The sequence below is a fragment of the Zosterops lateralis genome, assembly GCF_965231275.1.
Source record: "Zosterops lateralis genome assembly, chromosome: 3".
NCBI classification, from domain to species: domain Eukaryota; kingdom Metazoa; phylum Chordata; class Aves; order Passeriformes; family Zosteropidae; genus Zosterops; species Zosterops lateralis.
The window spans coordinates 72,330,640-72,346,668 of record NC_139764.1 but is presented as its reverse complement, the minus strand read 5'-3'; the positions used below and the strand labels follow the sequence as shown (position 1 = coordinate 72,346,668).

Sequence of the window (16,029 nt, the reverse complement as noted above, 5' to 3'; positions counted from 1 at the left end):
TTTATTCTACAGAATAACTGTGAACTACATGCTTTGTTCTGAATTTTATTTCAGTAAAGGCAACTACAAAGGGTGTTCTCTGATGGCCTGAATCTTTAAAGCAGTCACCAACACTTAAAAAAAACAACGCACTGCATCCTTCATTTACAATCCTGAAGAACAGTACTTAGTGATGAACCTTTATAAGTCAAATGTGATACTAGAACAAAACCTAAAATCAAATACAATTCACCGGATCTTGCAGAATTTCTTCCTTTATTTACTCTAGAAGAAATCACATATGTTTTCTAAAAGAATGTCAATTACTGAACAGCATCAAGCTTGCTGGAGGACAATATAATCACCATGAAATACAAAGTACAACTGATCAACAAGCAGCATTGACTGTCAGCGTATAATGCAGAAACCCTTCAAATTGTTATTAACTGTTCAATCATTACTCTTCATTACTAATAATTACTGTACCTACACTGTTTCCTGACAAATGAATTTCTAAGTAGACAAGACCTCTTTAAACACTGTTTTCTAGTCAGCATATGATTCCTATACAAAGGTACTAAAACTGCATGTGATCAGAATCATTTGTCAGTATGATTTGGTGCATCTTATACAGAAAAGGTGGCTGAAAACTTGCAGTCTACAGTCTCACTGTGAGCATATTGCATAAGGTTACACACTGTAAACTAGAACTAATTGGGCACATTTTGGAAAAGGAAGCAAGACCTAGGGGTCAGTAGTAAATTAAGGTGCTTTTTTTTTTCCCTCTCTAGAACAATCCCTAGGGATTGAAAGCAGCTGCAAACTGGCTGAACCAACCAAGCTCTTTGGGCTGAAAAGGGGCAAGGGCAGAGAGCACTTATGCTGATTTGAATATTATTTATAATTTCTTCTTGCTGGAGTGCTCACCATTAACCAGATATTGCCTGCCTTTGAACCTGTTAAATGACAGAACAAAATGAAGAAAAGGGAGCTTTATCCTCTCAAGACACCTCACATATTTTTAATATACACCTGAACTTGATTACACATAGTGAAAATAAACGCTGGCAAAAATGAAAAGTGGGTAGTAGGCTGTGCTGCTGAAGTACAGAGAGTGCAGTCTTGGTCCCTAAACTTGTGAATATTAAAACAATCATACTGGTTTTGTTTTTGCTTCCCCCCCCAAATGTCTCAGAAGTTTGTAATTTGTTTCTTTACCATTAGCATACCTATTTGATATCCAAATATACTTGATACAATGAATGAGATTTCAAGTTGAAATCCTCTAATCCAGGGAAGCTATCAATTAATAACTACTGGGAAAAGACATAGCAAATTTTCTGATCTGGATTACATGGTAAAGCATCCTAGCAGCTAACTGAAGAAGATTTTTCACAGTCAAAGGAAAAAGGAATGTTGCATGGCTTTTCTCTTTCAGAAAGAAGTGAAAATTTCAGGAAAGACAAACCGATCACAAATGCTTATGTAAGAATAAGAAATGGCTAAGAATGCACAGGGAAGCAGGAAAAAGTATTAAACCTTTAATAGCTGGAGAATGTTTCAGGATCATCAGCCCTTGTTCTTGTAGGTGACTTCAACCTGCCAGACATCTGCTGGGAACTTAATACAGCAGAAAAGAGACAGTCCAGGAAATTTTTAGAGTGCATGGATGATAACTTTTTGTCACAGCTGGTAGGTGAGCCCACCAGGGGAGAGACTATGTTGGATCTGTTGTTCACAAATAGAGATGGGCTGGTGGGAGATGTGGTGGTTGGAGGACTGGGGCAGAGCGATCATGAAATTATAGAGTTCTCGATAATTGGTGAAATCAGGAAGTACATCAATAAGACTTTTACAATGGACTTCCAGAGGGCAAACTTTGGCGTTTTTAAAAGACTTACTCAGAGAGTTCCTTGGGAAGAAGCCCTTAAAAACAACAGAGTTCAAGAAAGCTGGGTGCTCTTCAAAACAGAGTTTTTGAGGGCACAGGAACAGACTGTCCCTGTGTGCCGGAAGACCAGTCGACGAGGCAAACGCCCAGCCTGGATAAGCAAGGAGATTTTGGATGAACTCAGGAATAAAAAGAGGATGTATCATTTTTGGAAGGAGGGCCAGGTCCCTCAGGAAGTATTTAAGGGGGCTGTTAGAGAATGTAGGAAAAAAATTAGAGAGGCCAAAGCTCAGTTTGAACTCAAAATGGCAACTTCTGTAAAGGACAATAAAAAGTGTTTCTATAAATACATTAATGGTAAAAGGAAAGGTAAGGCTAACCTTTGCTCTCTATTGGATAAGGAATGGAACTTAGTAACTGCTGATGAGGAGAAGGCAGAAGTGCTTAATGCCTTCTTTGCCTCAGTTTTCAGTGGGAGGACAACTTGCCTGTCCTCCTGGGCTGGTAGATGGTGTCAGGGAACAGAATGGTCCCCCCATTATCCAAGAGGAGGCAATCAGAGAGCAGCTGAGATGCTTGGACACTCATAAATCTATGGGCCCAGATGGGATCCATCCCAGGGTGATGAGGGAGCTGGCAGATGAGCTTGCAAAGCCACTCTCCATCATTTACAATCAGTCCTGGCTCACTGGTGAGGTTCTGGAAGATTGGAAACTGGCCAATGTGACACCCATTCACAAAAAGGGTGGGAAGGAGGATCCCAGTAATTATAGACCTGTCAGTCTGACCTCAGTACCTGGCAAGATAATGGAACAGTTTACACTGAGTGTCATCATGCAGCACCTACAGGATGGCCAGGGTCTCAGGCTGAGCCAGCATGGGTTTAGGAGAGGTAGGTCATGTTTGACCAACCTGATCTCCTTTTATGACCACGTTACCCGCCTGGTGGATGCAGGAAGGGCTGTGGATGTCGTCTATTTGGACTTTAGCAAGGCTTTTGATACTGTCTCCCACAGCACACTCCTGGAAAAGCTGGCAGCCTGGGGCTTGGACAGGAGCACTCTTTGCTGGGTTAGGAACTGGCTGCATGTCTGGGCCCAGAGAGTGGTGGTGAGTGGTGCTGTATCCAGTTGGTGGCCAGTCACCAGTGGTGTTCCTCAGGGGTCTCTGCTGGGACCAGCTCAGTTCAATATTTTCACTGATGACATGGATGAGGGTATTGAATCGTTCATTAGTGAATTTGTGGATGCCACAAAGCTGGGAGCGTGTGTCGACTGCTTGGAAGATAGGAGGGTTCTGCAGGGAGATCTGGAATGGTTGAATCAATGGGCGGAGTCCAACAAAATGAAGTTTAATGAGTCCAAGTGTCGAGTCCTGCACTTTGGCCACAATAACCTCCTGCAGCGTTATAGACTGGGGACAGTGTGGCTGGACAGTGCCCAGGCAGAAAGGGACCTGGGGGCACTGGTGACAGCAGCTGAACATGAGCCAGCAGTGTGCCCAGGTGGCCAAGAGGGCCAATGGCATCCTGGCCTGTATCAGGAATAGTGTGGCCAGCAGGAGCAGGGAGGTCATTCTTCCCCTGTACTGGGCACTGGTGAGGCCATACTTTGAATGCTGTGTCCAGTTCTGGGCCCTCAGTTTAGGAAGGACATTGAGATGCTTGAACATGTCCAGAGAAGGGCAACAAAGCTGGTGAAGGGACTGGAAAACAAGCCATATGAAGAACGACTGAGGGAGCTGGGGTTGTTTATCCTGGAGAAAAAGAGATTCAGAGGTGACCTTATCACTCTTACAACTTCCTGAAGGGTAGTTGTAGTCAGGTTTGGTCTCTTTCTCCAGGCAGCAACTGACAGAATGAGAGGACACAGTCTTCAGCTGCGTCAAGGGAAATATAGGTTGGATATTAAGAAGAAGTTTTTCACAGAAAGAGTGATTAAATATTGGAATAGTCTGCCCGGGGAGGTGGTGGAGTCACCATCCCTGGATGTGTTTAAAAGGAAACTGGATGTAGCACTTGATACCATGACCTAGTTAAAGTGTTAGGGCTGGGTTGGACTCAATGATCTTGAAGGTCTCTTCCAACCTACATATTCTGTGATTCTGTGATTCTGTAATACATTCAATTATTTAAACCAGTTAGTTTTATAGTAATACCAACATTTAGGCTGATTTTAAAAGAAAAAAAACCCCACATATGCTGCTACTGACTGTGCAAACTCCTGTAACTGCAGCAACAACCAAATAACTTGTTAGAACTACTCATTACAGTAAGCAATTCATAGCCTGACATCAAGGAACCTCTATTGGCTTAATATTCTTCCCATATCCCACAGAGAAAGAAGTATATTTTAATCTGTCATTTAAAACAAATCTTATATTTAAAGAGAATTACCTATTAAATGTGTTCTTTTAAATAGTATAACTTTGAATTTCAGTTTTTATATTTTGAAGCACTAATAAGACATTTAAACAAATTTCTTTATCTTAAGGTCTGAATTTACTGAATGCAAAGTCTGCACTACCTTGCAGGAAACTGTGGTAGACTTCATTTAAGGAGAGAAGTTTAATCATGTTATAAATATGACAACAGTTTCACATGATCTTACTAAACACATTTAGTATTTAATAGGAAATTTTGTCAAGAATGCAAGGGGATGCTATAGGCAACACATTATCCCAGAGTTTATCAGAGCATTTTCATGGAGGATTAGTAAGAAAAGGCATTAAATCTTATATTTACAGTGGTTAAATCCATTACTGATTTTAACCCGAATAACTCTGAAATAGCTGAGAAGTTCTGTACAAAAGCATAAAACGTCTTTTAGTAGTTCCTTGAAGAAAAACATCAGCACCCCTGTCAGCTGTATTTGCAACCTCAGAGATCATTCTAGAAAAAGGTTTGCTAACCCATTTTTCTTCTAGAAGATCCATTACTAATGAGGTGCAGCTTCTGGAAGTAGAACAAATATTCATGAGGTGGCTTTCCAGTGATAAACAGGATGAAACTAAGGATTGTTGCATATCAAGTTGACACTCATGATAGATAAAACAGAATATATGATCAAGCCCATAGATTTGGGGAGGGAAAGTCCATTTTATTTTTTCACAGGATAGCAGAAGACTGTTACATGTTACATCAGTGCTGTAATTATCAGAGCCTGAGACAAGACAAGAAGTCTGAAATCCTTGGATAAGAGACTGATTTTCAGAAATATAATTGATAAGAGAATTCAATCTATACCATATATTTTATACCTTCTGATTCATAATAAAACCACTAGAAAATTCCAGCAGACTGTAAACAATATACAGGACTACACAGAGGATCAAACTGAAAATAGAACTACAAACTTAAAGCTATGGAAATACAATTTCTAAAATGACACGTAAAAAAGTAACTACTATAATAACAGAAATATACATCAAACTTCAAGTGGTTTTCCTTTTTAAAAGTTAGGAAAAGCAAAAGCAAAAAGAAATCTATTGTTCTTGTCAACTTTTTATTTCGGTTTACAACAGTTAACGTTTAACTTTAATATCCTAGGAATACTGCTAAAAAATCTGAACAACATTTTTCTAATGCTCACAATACACCCCTCTGTAAAAAGTCCTTCCCAAAATCTAAGTGTCCATCTGAATAACATTGCTAAATTCCACAGCTCAGGATTTATTAAAACAGGGGAATCGCTCTATACAGAACACATTTTTCTTTAATGTGTGAATCGTTAGGACCACAACTTATCACCAATTTTGTCTCTGATCTTCAAGCAGCACTACTGAATAAAATATCCCATGAAAGAAATACAGAGAGCTTCATTCCCTTCTCTGAGAGATAATTAGTAAGTACTTTTCAAAAGTTAAAAAATATAGTAATTATAAAACAAATAGGAAACTTCAATATATGCTTGACATTTATTACAGCCTAATGTATTTGAATACATATCCTCATTTTATTTTTATAGTTTTTTTAATGGCATATCAAATATTAGATATGTTATTAGTAAAACAAAAATAAAATGAGGATTGCTCTGAAATAATTAAATGTCAGACAAATGATTACACTTTAAATATTTGATGAATGTTCTCTAAAAATTAATTTCTAATAGTTTAAAAAATCTGACAGATAATTAAGAGGATTAGTAATTGCTTTCAGATTTTTAAGGTCAGTAAATAATACAATGCTTTTAACTTTTCTTTTTTTTGTTCATCCTGTGAAGCAGCCTTCACTTCCATTTGCTGTGTCTAGACTAGAACATGCACAATTTGAGTATTACTTATTTTTGTAAGTCATACACTGGATTTCAGATGGTTCTAAGTATGTTATTCATCCATTACAGCAAAAACTGCATACAGAATACAAAATAAGGACTGTATTACTTTATCAAGATTATTCTCTGCCAGGTATTGCTAAATTTCATGTCAAATGAAACGGCAAGACTGAATGGCCTGTAGCTTGCTAAATTTGGGAACAGTGCCAATAAACATCCATTTATACAAGATAGCTCTTGTCAGACAAACATGGTATTATCATTATGAAGCTTAGATTAATCATTCTGCATCACACAACACTGATATAATACAGTTAGGCTTCTGTCAGAAATTTCATTTATATAGTGTGGCATTGGGAATTAAGTACTATATAAAATGAATTTCATTTATTAAAGATATTAAAATCAGGCAATGATGATCAAAGAGATTAATTGTATATAGGAACTTTCACATGACAGAATGTCGATGAGGTTCTTCAGAGATGCAGTTTGACCTATGGATATTTAATATCTGTACCAGTGATCAAACACTTAAAACATGAACATGCTGATTAAAAGTATAGTTTGAAAATCAGAAACACTCTGAAGGAGTGGTAAGTGCTTGCAAGGACAGATCAGTTCCACACTGCCCCTTGGCTCACCTTACAGATGAGCTTGGAGGGATCAGGAACAAAGAAACCAGGTCATGTTTGGAGAATAGATTAAAAAAAAAACCCAGAAAAGCTCTTAGAAGTCATGTTTTATTGTGTTAATACCAAACTTATTGCATAAGATGTATCTGATTTACAGTATAAGGTGCAAGCACTGATGTGCCAAGTCAGAAACACAGTTTGTCTAGAGCAACAGTTTCTCTGAAGAGCAAATGCCGAAGGAAGAGAAGTGTGAATGCTCTTCTCAGTATAATCTCTTTGCCACTGTAAGTTTGCCACTGAAAGACTTTGAGTAGCTTGATCTACCTCTAACAACAGTAATTTTAAATTTAAATGAATAAAAACTTTCTCGGGGAAAGAAATTACATCAGTGAAGAGAACTAGCATAAGATTCTGGGTCTAGAGCACTAGGCAGGCCAATTCAGACATGAAGAATTACACATGTCAAGTCTATAAACATTTTAGAAATTGTTAGTGGAGCTCAAACAGAATTTTGTGCCTTGTTCAATTCCCTACATCACATTATAAACATTTCACAACAGCTGGTCCTTCTTGTACAAAAAAACTATGAATCCATTAGTGTGTCCCTGCAGTATTTCTACAACTCTGACTTGTTCTGTTTAGAACCACAGTTGTCTGCAACAACATTTTCTTTTCTTTCTAACGATTCTAATGGTAGGAAAGTGTACAAATACAATTCCTGATGACAGTCACTGAAGCCTGTAAATGTAGGCACTCTGTGAACACCTATGTGGTACTGAAGTTTGTACCTTAGCCAGTAAACCTCTCCAGCATTTGAACTACCACTGAAGGGGAAAACTTCTACACTTTCAGGCTACCTGAATGTAGATGTGCATTGTACTGGATTCAGACAGAGCTATTCCAGCCTCTGATGTTTAATTCCAGGATGGGTTATTGGAAAGAAAGCAGAAAGTTAAGGAAAATAACCAACTTCTTTATACCCAGCTTGACTTCACTGTGCCTCGTGTCTTTATCTGTTACACTTTGAAATCTTTAAAAACATTGGCACTGAAAGTTCCTATGACAAAATGCATGATGGTAAAGCCCTTTGGTAAGATGCACAAACATTACCTGCTCTTAATAAAGCTACTTCTGTTGGAAATACTTACTGCTAACAAAGAAAAAGAACATTTAGATTGAACAGTAATAGTTTTAATAACAACCCGCCACATGCTCTAATCACTGAAATCTTTGGTGTACCCATAAGTCTTCATATGTAAGAATCTTAATTGCTCAGCAAAATATTGCTAGCGTATTACTCATTTTATGATTATTGATGGCTGTTTATGCACAGTTGCCGCCTTGGCAGACTATATATCTTATTTGATTAGTATCTTTATTGTGCTAAATAAAAATATGCCTCAAAAACACATGCTGTGACATAATTGTTTCAATACAGTATATTCACATTAGTTTAAACAGCAAGTTTCTGATGAACAGAGAACACATTCTCTCAGTATCTTGAAAACTCCTTTTGTAGACAATAGGGATTATGTAACAGAGCCAGAATCAATGCAATACTTAATTTTTATTGTAAATAAAATGAATATAATTTAGCTTTGTTTGTTGAACGGATACTGAAAGAGGACTAATGGAACTATGTTGGGAAAAGTTACTGGGGGTGTTTTGCTACTAATTTCAGTACGACTGGGCCTTCACTCTAGTATTCCCATTATTGATTTATTTGCGTGTGTCCGTGAAGGAGTTCTTAAGTATACTGCAGTATCTAAATTGTATAAAATAGTAACAATAGTAATAAAAATTATGTTTCCCCCAATATCTAGATCATACTTAAATGCACAAGAAGTAAAATAATCTGAATTTATATTCATGCAATTAATACGTGCATATGACATATGCTGATCACTCAAAGAATTGAATGACGACTTCTGTCTCTTCTTAGCCATTGGAAGACTCAAGACAGACACACAAAGGTTATGTGATCCTTTCTTGAGAGCACAATTCCCTCTCATTCATTGCTGTGTGTTGCAGTTTAGGAGTGATACTCCTCAACTTACTACTCCCCACTGATAGTCTCTAAACCATGCACTTCTTGCTTGCTTCTCCCCATCCCACAGGAGAATTGGAGGCAAAAAAGAAGATCATGGGTTGAGATAACAACAATTTACTGGAAACAGCAATAAGAGAAGAAAACAAACTAACAGCAACAACACTAATGACACAGGATACAAGGAAGAGGGGAACAATTCCCCTGTGATTGCTGGAACTGGTGTTACCAGACTACTCTGCTGCACCTGCATGACCAGAAGAAACCCCTTCTCCCCAGAAGACACTCCCTTCCTCCTGCCCCCAGCAATGATGTGACTTGGTACAGAATAACCTCCAGGTCCCCTCTTGGCCACTGAAAAAATTAACTCAGTCCTAGGTGGAATCCGGACACTGATCTTCACACTTCCTCCTTCTTCTCTGCTTATAAATTTGTTCTGTTATTAAGAATTACACTTCTTGTTCTTGCTGTCACAGACAATCACCACCAGCTTGGTTTTTAAGTGCACTTGGTTTTAATCTGCACTCTTCCTAGGTACTGATTTATAAGAATTTTTAAAATTCTATTGGGAAAGATTCCCTAATTTCACACATTACATTTTCATGCCTCAAGTTTCTCTGTAAGAACACTTGGAAGTGTGTACCATTAGTACTGATCTTGTCTACAGCTTTTCCTGAAAAAGAATGATACTTGCATTTTCATATTAAAAGAGTAGTATTCCCACATAAGAATTCAAATTCTCTTGGGAGTTGGCTTAGAATAACAAGTGCATTTCACATGAACCTATTTTTTTTATGAATAGCACGTAAAGCTTACAAATTAAGTATTCATTTTTATTTACCTCTCTCCTTCTTCTTTACCTTCCTCACTTCCTGAATCATGATTCCTAGTCATCACTGCTTTCAGTGAAGGTGAACACCTCCTTATTCAAGCCATCTCTTCAGTGTAAAAGCAGAGAGATTTGTCTGCTTCAGGGAAGCTTCCCAGCAGATTCTACTGTGTAATTCTCTAAATAAGCCAAACTCTGCTCTTCCAAAGACCACAGTCCTAAGTCTCACTGTTTACTATCACAGCATTCCTCTGAATACCGAGCTCAATCCCTACAATGAAATTTGCCATTCACAGAAATAGTTGTCACCAATTCTTGTGCAGCTAAGTAGGGGCCTGGTTGGACTCAAAAGCAGTCTCGAAGTGCAGCTTAAGAACCTCATGGGTGGACTGAATAATGCCAGATAAAGGCTGAAAATGAAGTGAGGAGACTTCTGCCAGTTGCAGCAGCTGTCTTGTTAGAGGGTAGAAATGAGCCAAGACACAGACTTCTTGTTTGTCGCAGCATAAAAAGGGTCCTGATTTATTCTTTTTTACAGCTTAGCCATTCTGACTCTATTTACTGACACTGGCTGCAGCAAGCTCCTACTCTAGGGTTTTTTTTTTTTTGCAGCATCTGACTGCTGGCTATTTCCTGCTAAACTAGGATTGTATGTGTTAGTTTGCAGACTCTGAATGCAGGCATTTACTTAGCTAGGCTATGGCTGATTTAACAACAGACTCATTTCACAGCAGTGATTCTTTCTCTCTCTAGGATCTTCCTTCTTTATGATCTTCATGTGTTTTCTTCCTGAAGGTTCCTCTTCTTTTATGATCTTCCTCCTTCATGATTTCTCCTCACCAGCTAACCCATTCCCTTTTATCACACTTATCTTTCCCAGCTATAGCTGTGACTCATTAGGGGTGAGGCTGTATTGGGTAATTAACACAGCTGTTACTTATCCTACAAGTATCCACTAGTAAGTCATAACCATTACTTTTGCCTGGACAGATAGTCCACAACAGATCTCAACCAGAACATCTCTGTCCCTTCCTTCCTGCTCTAACCTTGAATCAATCACGTGCTGCACACGTCCAGTTTCACTGTGGGGCTCTGCACAGACAAAGATCAACCTAACAAAGAACACAATTCCTTCTCCTCCACTTCCCTGTCTGTGCTTTCCAGTACAGACCATATGATGCATTGCTTCAGAGATGAACTCTACTGCTTTATCCACAAGTAATAAGCATTTTAGCACATCAAAACACATTCATATTATACATATTCCAAATGGGTTTAGGACTTTTCTCTGTGACAGTTTTGTGGTTTCCATCGACACAGGAATATGTTTTCTAATTATTTTAATTTAATTTGATTAATTAATGAAAAGTAAAATTAAAGATACAGGAGCAGTTTTCACTGACATACAACAGTGAGTTTGATGAATACTTTTTTGACAGGTCTCTTACAAAATATGCACTGCTGAAATAAGCATAAATTTTTTCTTAATTTCTTTAGCAATAATTTTGACTGTCTAAATAAGCACTAGTATTTTCAATTGCCTTTTTTTTCCCTTGTATTACCATTAAAAACTAACATTATTTTTAATAAATGAAGAGTTTCAGATTTTGTTCTAAGAAATCTAATGAAAAAATGTTGGGCATTAATTAGTTTTATAGTAGAAACATGGGGTCTCCAAGCTCAGGTTTGATGTTCTCTTTATAATGCAGCACATACTAGCATCTACTAGAAAAAGAGGGGCTTTTAAATAAGCTATTTTATGACATATAATGACATCAACTTATAAGAGCATAGTTTTAAAATATTTATTATAGCTGTCAGAAGCATCTTGTCAAAAAGAACATAATTTATCCTGATTTCTCTATGTTTCAGAAATCTGATTCTACCCACTGTAAAATCTATGCTCTGCTCATAACTGCTAAGACTGAATGAATCTTTTTACAGTCTCTTCAGAGGTATATAATAAAGTAACATATTTATTACAACTAATGACAGACACGAGAACTTTAAACCCTCAGAAGATTCTAATTCACAGGTCCAAAACACTGAAGAGTTTATCAATATATTTGCCAGTGCAAGAAGGTATCTCACATACGCATTAAAACTTTAACAGTAAGTATCTCCTCTATGTTCATGGGGAGAAATCAATTGTGGAAAGAGAAAGAACCTTATTTTTGAAGGGATTTTACAAAGACACTGCTAACTCTAGTCTTTAGACTTCAGGGTTGATATCACCAAATATAAATGCCACACACAGTACAGAACTAAGAATTGTTATGGAACTATTTTTTCAGCAGATATACTGGCATATTCCTTGAAACCGGTGGTTTAGGGCCTTCCCGAGCTGCAAACATGAAGTTACTGTCAAGTACCACCAGTTGCATAAAACACAACAGTTATCAGCTTTATCTTAACAAACTGAAAGTAACAGGACTTTGCTTTTCCTTTACTATTACTCCTCCTGTTCCCCCATTCAATTCAGCAACTTCATATGTCTTTTCAAAGCAAAATCTTCCCAGAAGCTCATAAATGCTGCATCTATTCCCATGCTGGACTGTCTTGCAAAAAAAAATAATCTATCCCAAGACTGAAAAGACTACCAGTGTGAATTATTCACTTACCTGTTTTTCAGCTTGTCCATATTCTGATCCTTGGGGTGACAAGAAGTGACGAATATGACCATTGTTTTTTGCTTTTTCTCGAAGAGCCATAGCGGTTCGTACTGTAGCATTTCTAGCATGAACAAACACCATCACCTTTAGACAGAAAGAAACAGAGCCAATGAGAAATTTTAAAAGGTTTAATTAAATAATGAAAACACTTTAATTACAAAATATTCCCTATCGGAATGACAAAAACTAGTTAATACATGGCATACTGATGAAAACTAATGCCACTTAAGGGCAATTAAAGGATGATCCTACCTATATCTTATTTAATATTTTCAAAGAGCTTTTGAGGAGGATGTATTTTATAAAAATTCTTAAGTCTTTAAAAATAGGGAACAATTGTTGGCCATAAATAAAAACGTACTGAGATTAATATTGATGTAAAGAGTTGTGTTATTTGACACATCCTAAATGATCTGGAAACAAGTTGGTTATGTGAGAAAAGAACAACCAATGAAACAGAAGAGAACTACTGTGCAATGCTCACAGTTAAAAGTCCACAAGAATATTACCACTGTTAACAGCAGGACCACTAATACAATATTCAAAAGCCATGAAAACACTAATCAAAGTGTTTGAGAGAAAAGTTTTTACATTTTTTTTCACGCTGTTAAGAATGTCAAGAGATCTCAAAAAAGAGTTGGAGTCTTTTACCTAAAAGCAACTAAAATATTCCTTTCTGATTAATGCCTGCCATAACATATGTCTAGAAACAATCCTGTGAGCTGCAGAAACTTTGACAGTCAGAGATATTCCAACTTATATCAGTATATATGCTTCAAGAACTGGAATGGGACAGATGGATTGGGATCGCATTGCACTTTATCCTCTGAGTTCCCTTCCTCTTCTGCCTATTACTTATACTGAATAAATCTCAATAAATTCATCAAGTATAAACAAGAAAGAGCACATGTTTCTGCTTTTAGTTAGCAGAGGCTTGGTATAGACTTGATAAAACTTCAGTTATGATATCTGAAGCTTCTGTCTACATGTATGACAACATCTGACACTATAGAGATCATTCATTCAGAAAGACCTAAGACCTTAGTTTGCAGACAATAACAAACAAGCACTGTGTAACTGTCCTCTACCCAGAAGCCTTACTACAGTTCTTATACACACCTAATTTTCAGATGTGCAGCAATTTTCTTTGATATTTATCTGACACTGTTTTAAAAGTAATAATTCACACCTGAATTAATTAACTTTTATGTATTAAACGATCATATATCAACACCTGAAAAAATTTAAAGTGATTGCAAATTGTTGATCAAAAAAAAAAGGAACTCGGAGAGACAACAATCTCTGTACATCTTGTAATCTCTGTACATCACCACATGTTTTTAAAGAACCAGTCCTAGCTAAAAATTGACATATAACACCTTGCTGGATGTTTTCTCCCCAATGAAGTCAGTAAACATTTATCAAATATACTGTAAGACAGCAATATAGTCTTAGGAGGGTTAATTTAGCCTGTCCTAACTGTGTCAGAGAATATTATATTTCAGTGGCAAAATCTCTGTGCATTACATTATGCAAATAAGTTAGAAAAAGTAATTTAGAATAGAGAGAAGCGGTTCCACAGTTACAAGCTGTGTAATTAGATCTGTACTTTGCAGTTCAAAGCCAGCTCTGGTGTATATAGCCCTAGTGCTGAAAGCGTCTGCTGCTGCTCTCCTGAAACCAAAGCTTTTAAATAATAAAAAATACACAAGAAAGGAGAAAACAAATGTCTCCAGCTAGGTTACCTCAGAATTTTTGCTAAGTATAAAACAAATAAAACCTTCTCACTGAAAACTTTGTTTAAAATTCACAGCAGCAACTGCTTGCATTCCCCAAAGAGTTGCCTATTCCAGGTTTTAATCTTTATGCAACATATTAGTGCATCACCAAAGCACAGATAAGTGTGCTATTATTACTAAAATTGTATAATCAGGTACTTGAAGTACTTTGAAATACATTTCTTCTGCCTTGGAGAGTAAAGATCCTTGGATTAACTTTTGCTACCAGAAAATACATATCTCAAACTGCTGTTCTCTATGACAGCCTTAAAATGCTGTATCATTTTTCTGGGGAAACATGCTGACTCTTTCAGTTATCTTCCCATCTTCTTATTAAAAGTGCTAGTCACTTGAATGCTTGAGTTCAGCAATTCTCTTACCAAACACCTCTCCTCAATGAGAGAAGGCCTAGGTTTTGCCATGCACTTTGCATCATACCTTTCAAAGAAACTAAGATGAAAGAATAATTTTTTTTTTAATTCAATGTTGATATCAATTATGTGGTAAAGAAACAAGCATCTATATTTTAGCCTCAAGACACTGTTTGGCTTCACACAGCTAAATCCTTCTAACACATTCTTTTATGTGGTTCTTGATCTGGGTATTACTTCTACTGAAAATGAACAGTTAGGGATATTGAGCAACAGATTAATCTGTCCAAGCATTTTCTCCATTAAGATTAGCATGAAAACTGCTCCAAGTATTTTACAAAACTCAATTCCTAATAAGGATTCAACACTTTTCCCCAAGGACTGCTAATGGCACCTATTTATGTTGAAAACATCTCCCTCTACATCATTAAATGGAACCACCTCACAGACTAAGTAAAACTCACTAACATGTAGCCTAATTCTAAAGAGGAATAAAACTGTTTTTTTCTCTCGTGCTGTGACTTCTCCCTAACTGCCAAGATACAGTTCAAAATTGCAGTGCCAAACATTTACAGAATGAAAAGTATATTATATCCAAAATATACATGAAAACAACACACACAGCTCACTAATGGCTCTTGATCAAAAATTATGCTAAATCAGGATATCTTAGATTACCAGATCTAACTTACAGCATAGCAGTGTATAAATGTGATTTCCCATTCCTCTTACCAAATCTGGTAACTCGTGAAGAACTATCCAGGGCTAGTAACTAAAAGAATAGCAATAAAATAAGAAATTTCATAAGTTGACCTATACTAAAGCTTAAAAGGTTTAACATAGAAATCTCATTTTTACTTTAGCAGATTTTTGTATTTTGCATATTAAAGTCTTTCCGCATATTAAACAATACCATGGGAATGGAAAAAGCTGAACAAGCTGTCACTTACTAAGGCAACAAGAGAATTAGAATTTATTTTCTAATTATTTTAATTAATGTTAGTACATCTTGTATTTAAAAGAAATATTGATATAATTTGTATGTGTACTAAGATCTTTTACTACAGAAAACCGAAAGATTACTAAGCTGCCTACAAACTAGTGCTAATGAGACATTATTTATATCCCTCCTTTTCTACAAAAAATTCTTCACAATTTAAAAGCAGATAGCATTTACTCATCTCACAACATTATATAATGTGGATTGGAATACACGAATTTTCATTCAAAGTTGAGAAGTCAAAAATGCCCCCAAAAATTTCAGCAACACTCACCATTAAAACATCTGTACATTCAAGAGTAATATTTAGGAAACTGTGCTGAAGAACAAAGCTGCACAATACCATACAATATTTTAACAGAAACTATTAACTAATAACAAAGAAATATATAATGTTTCATCAGCTAATCAAAACACTAAGGTAATATATTTTGAACTCTTGACAGATTACTATTAATCACTCTCTAAATTTTGATTTATTCACTCAAATGAATTACTTCTGATCATCCCTGTTTAAACAAACCTGGGATTTTTCAAAACACTCTATATAATTTCATTT

The 16,029-nt window shown here is 36.5% G+C and overlaps 1 protein-coding gene across 1 annotated transcript in view; it reads right to left on the bottom strand.

The window, feature by feature from the left end:
- ASCC3 (activating signal cointegrator 1 complex subunit 3) overlaps positions 1-16,029 on the bottom strand; it is a 253,462-nt gene that overhangs the window by 117,028 nt on the left and 120,405 nt on the right. The window contains exon 13 of the mRNA XM_083857723.1: positions 12,271-12,405. Coding sequence (XP_083713849.1) covers positions 12,271-12,405 — 135 coding nt within the window. The remainder of the gene's footprint in view (positions 1-12,270; positions 12,406-16,029) is intronic.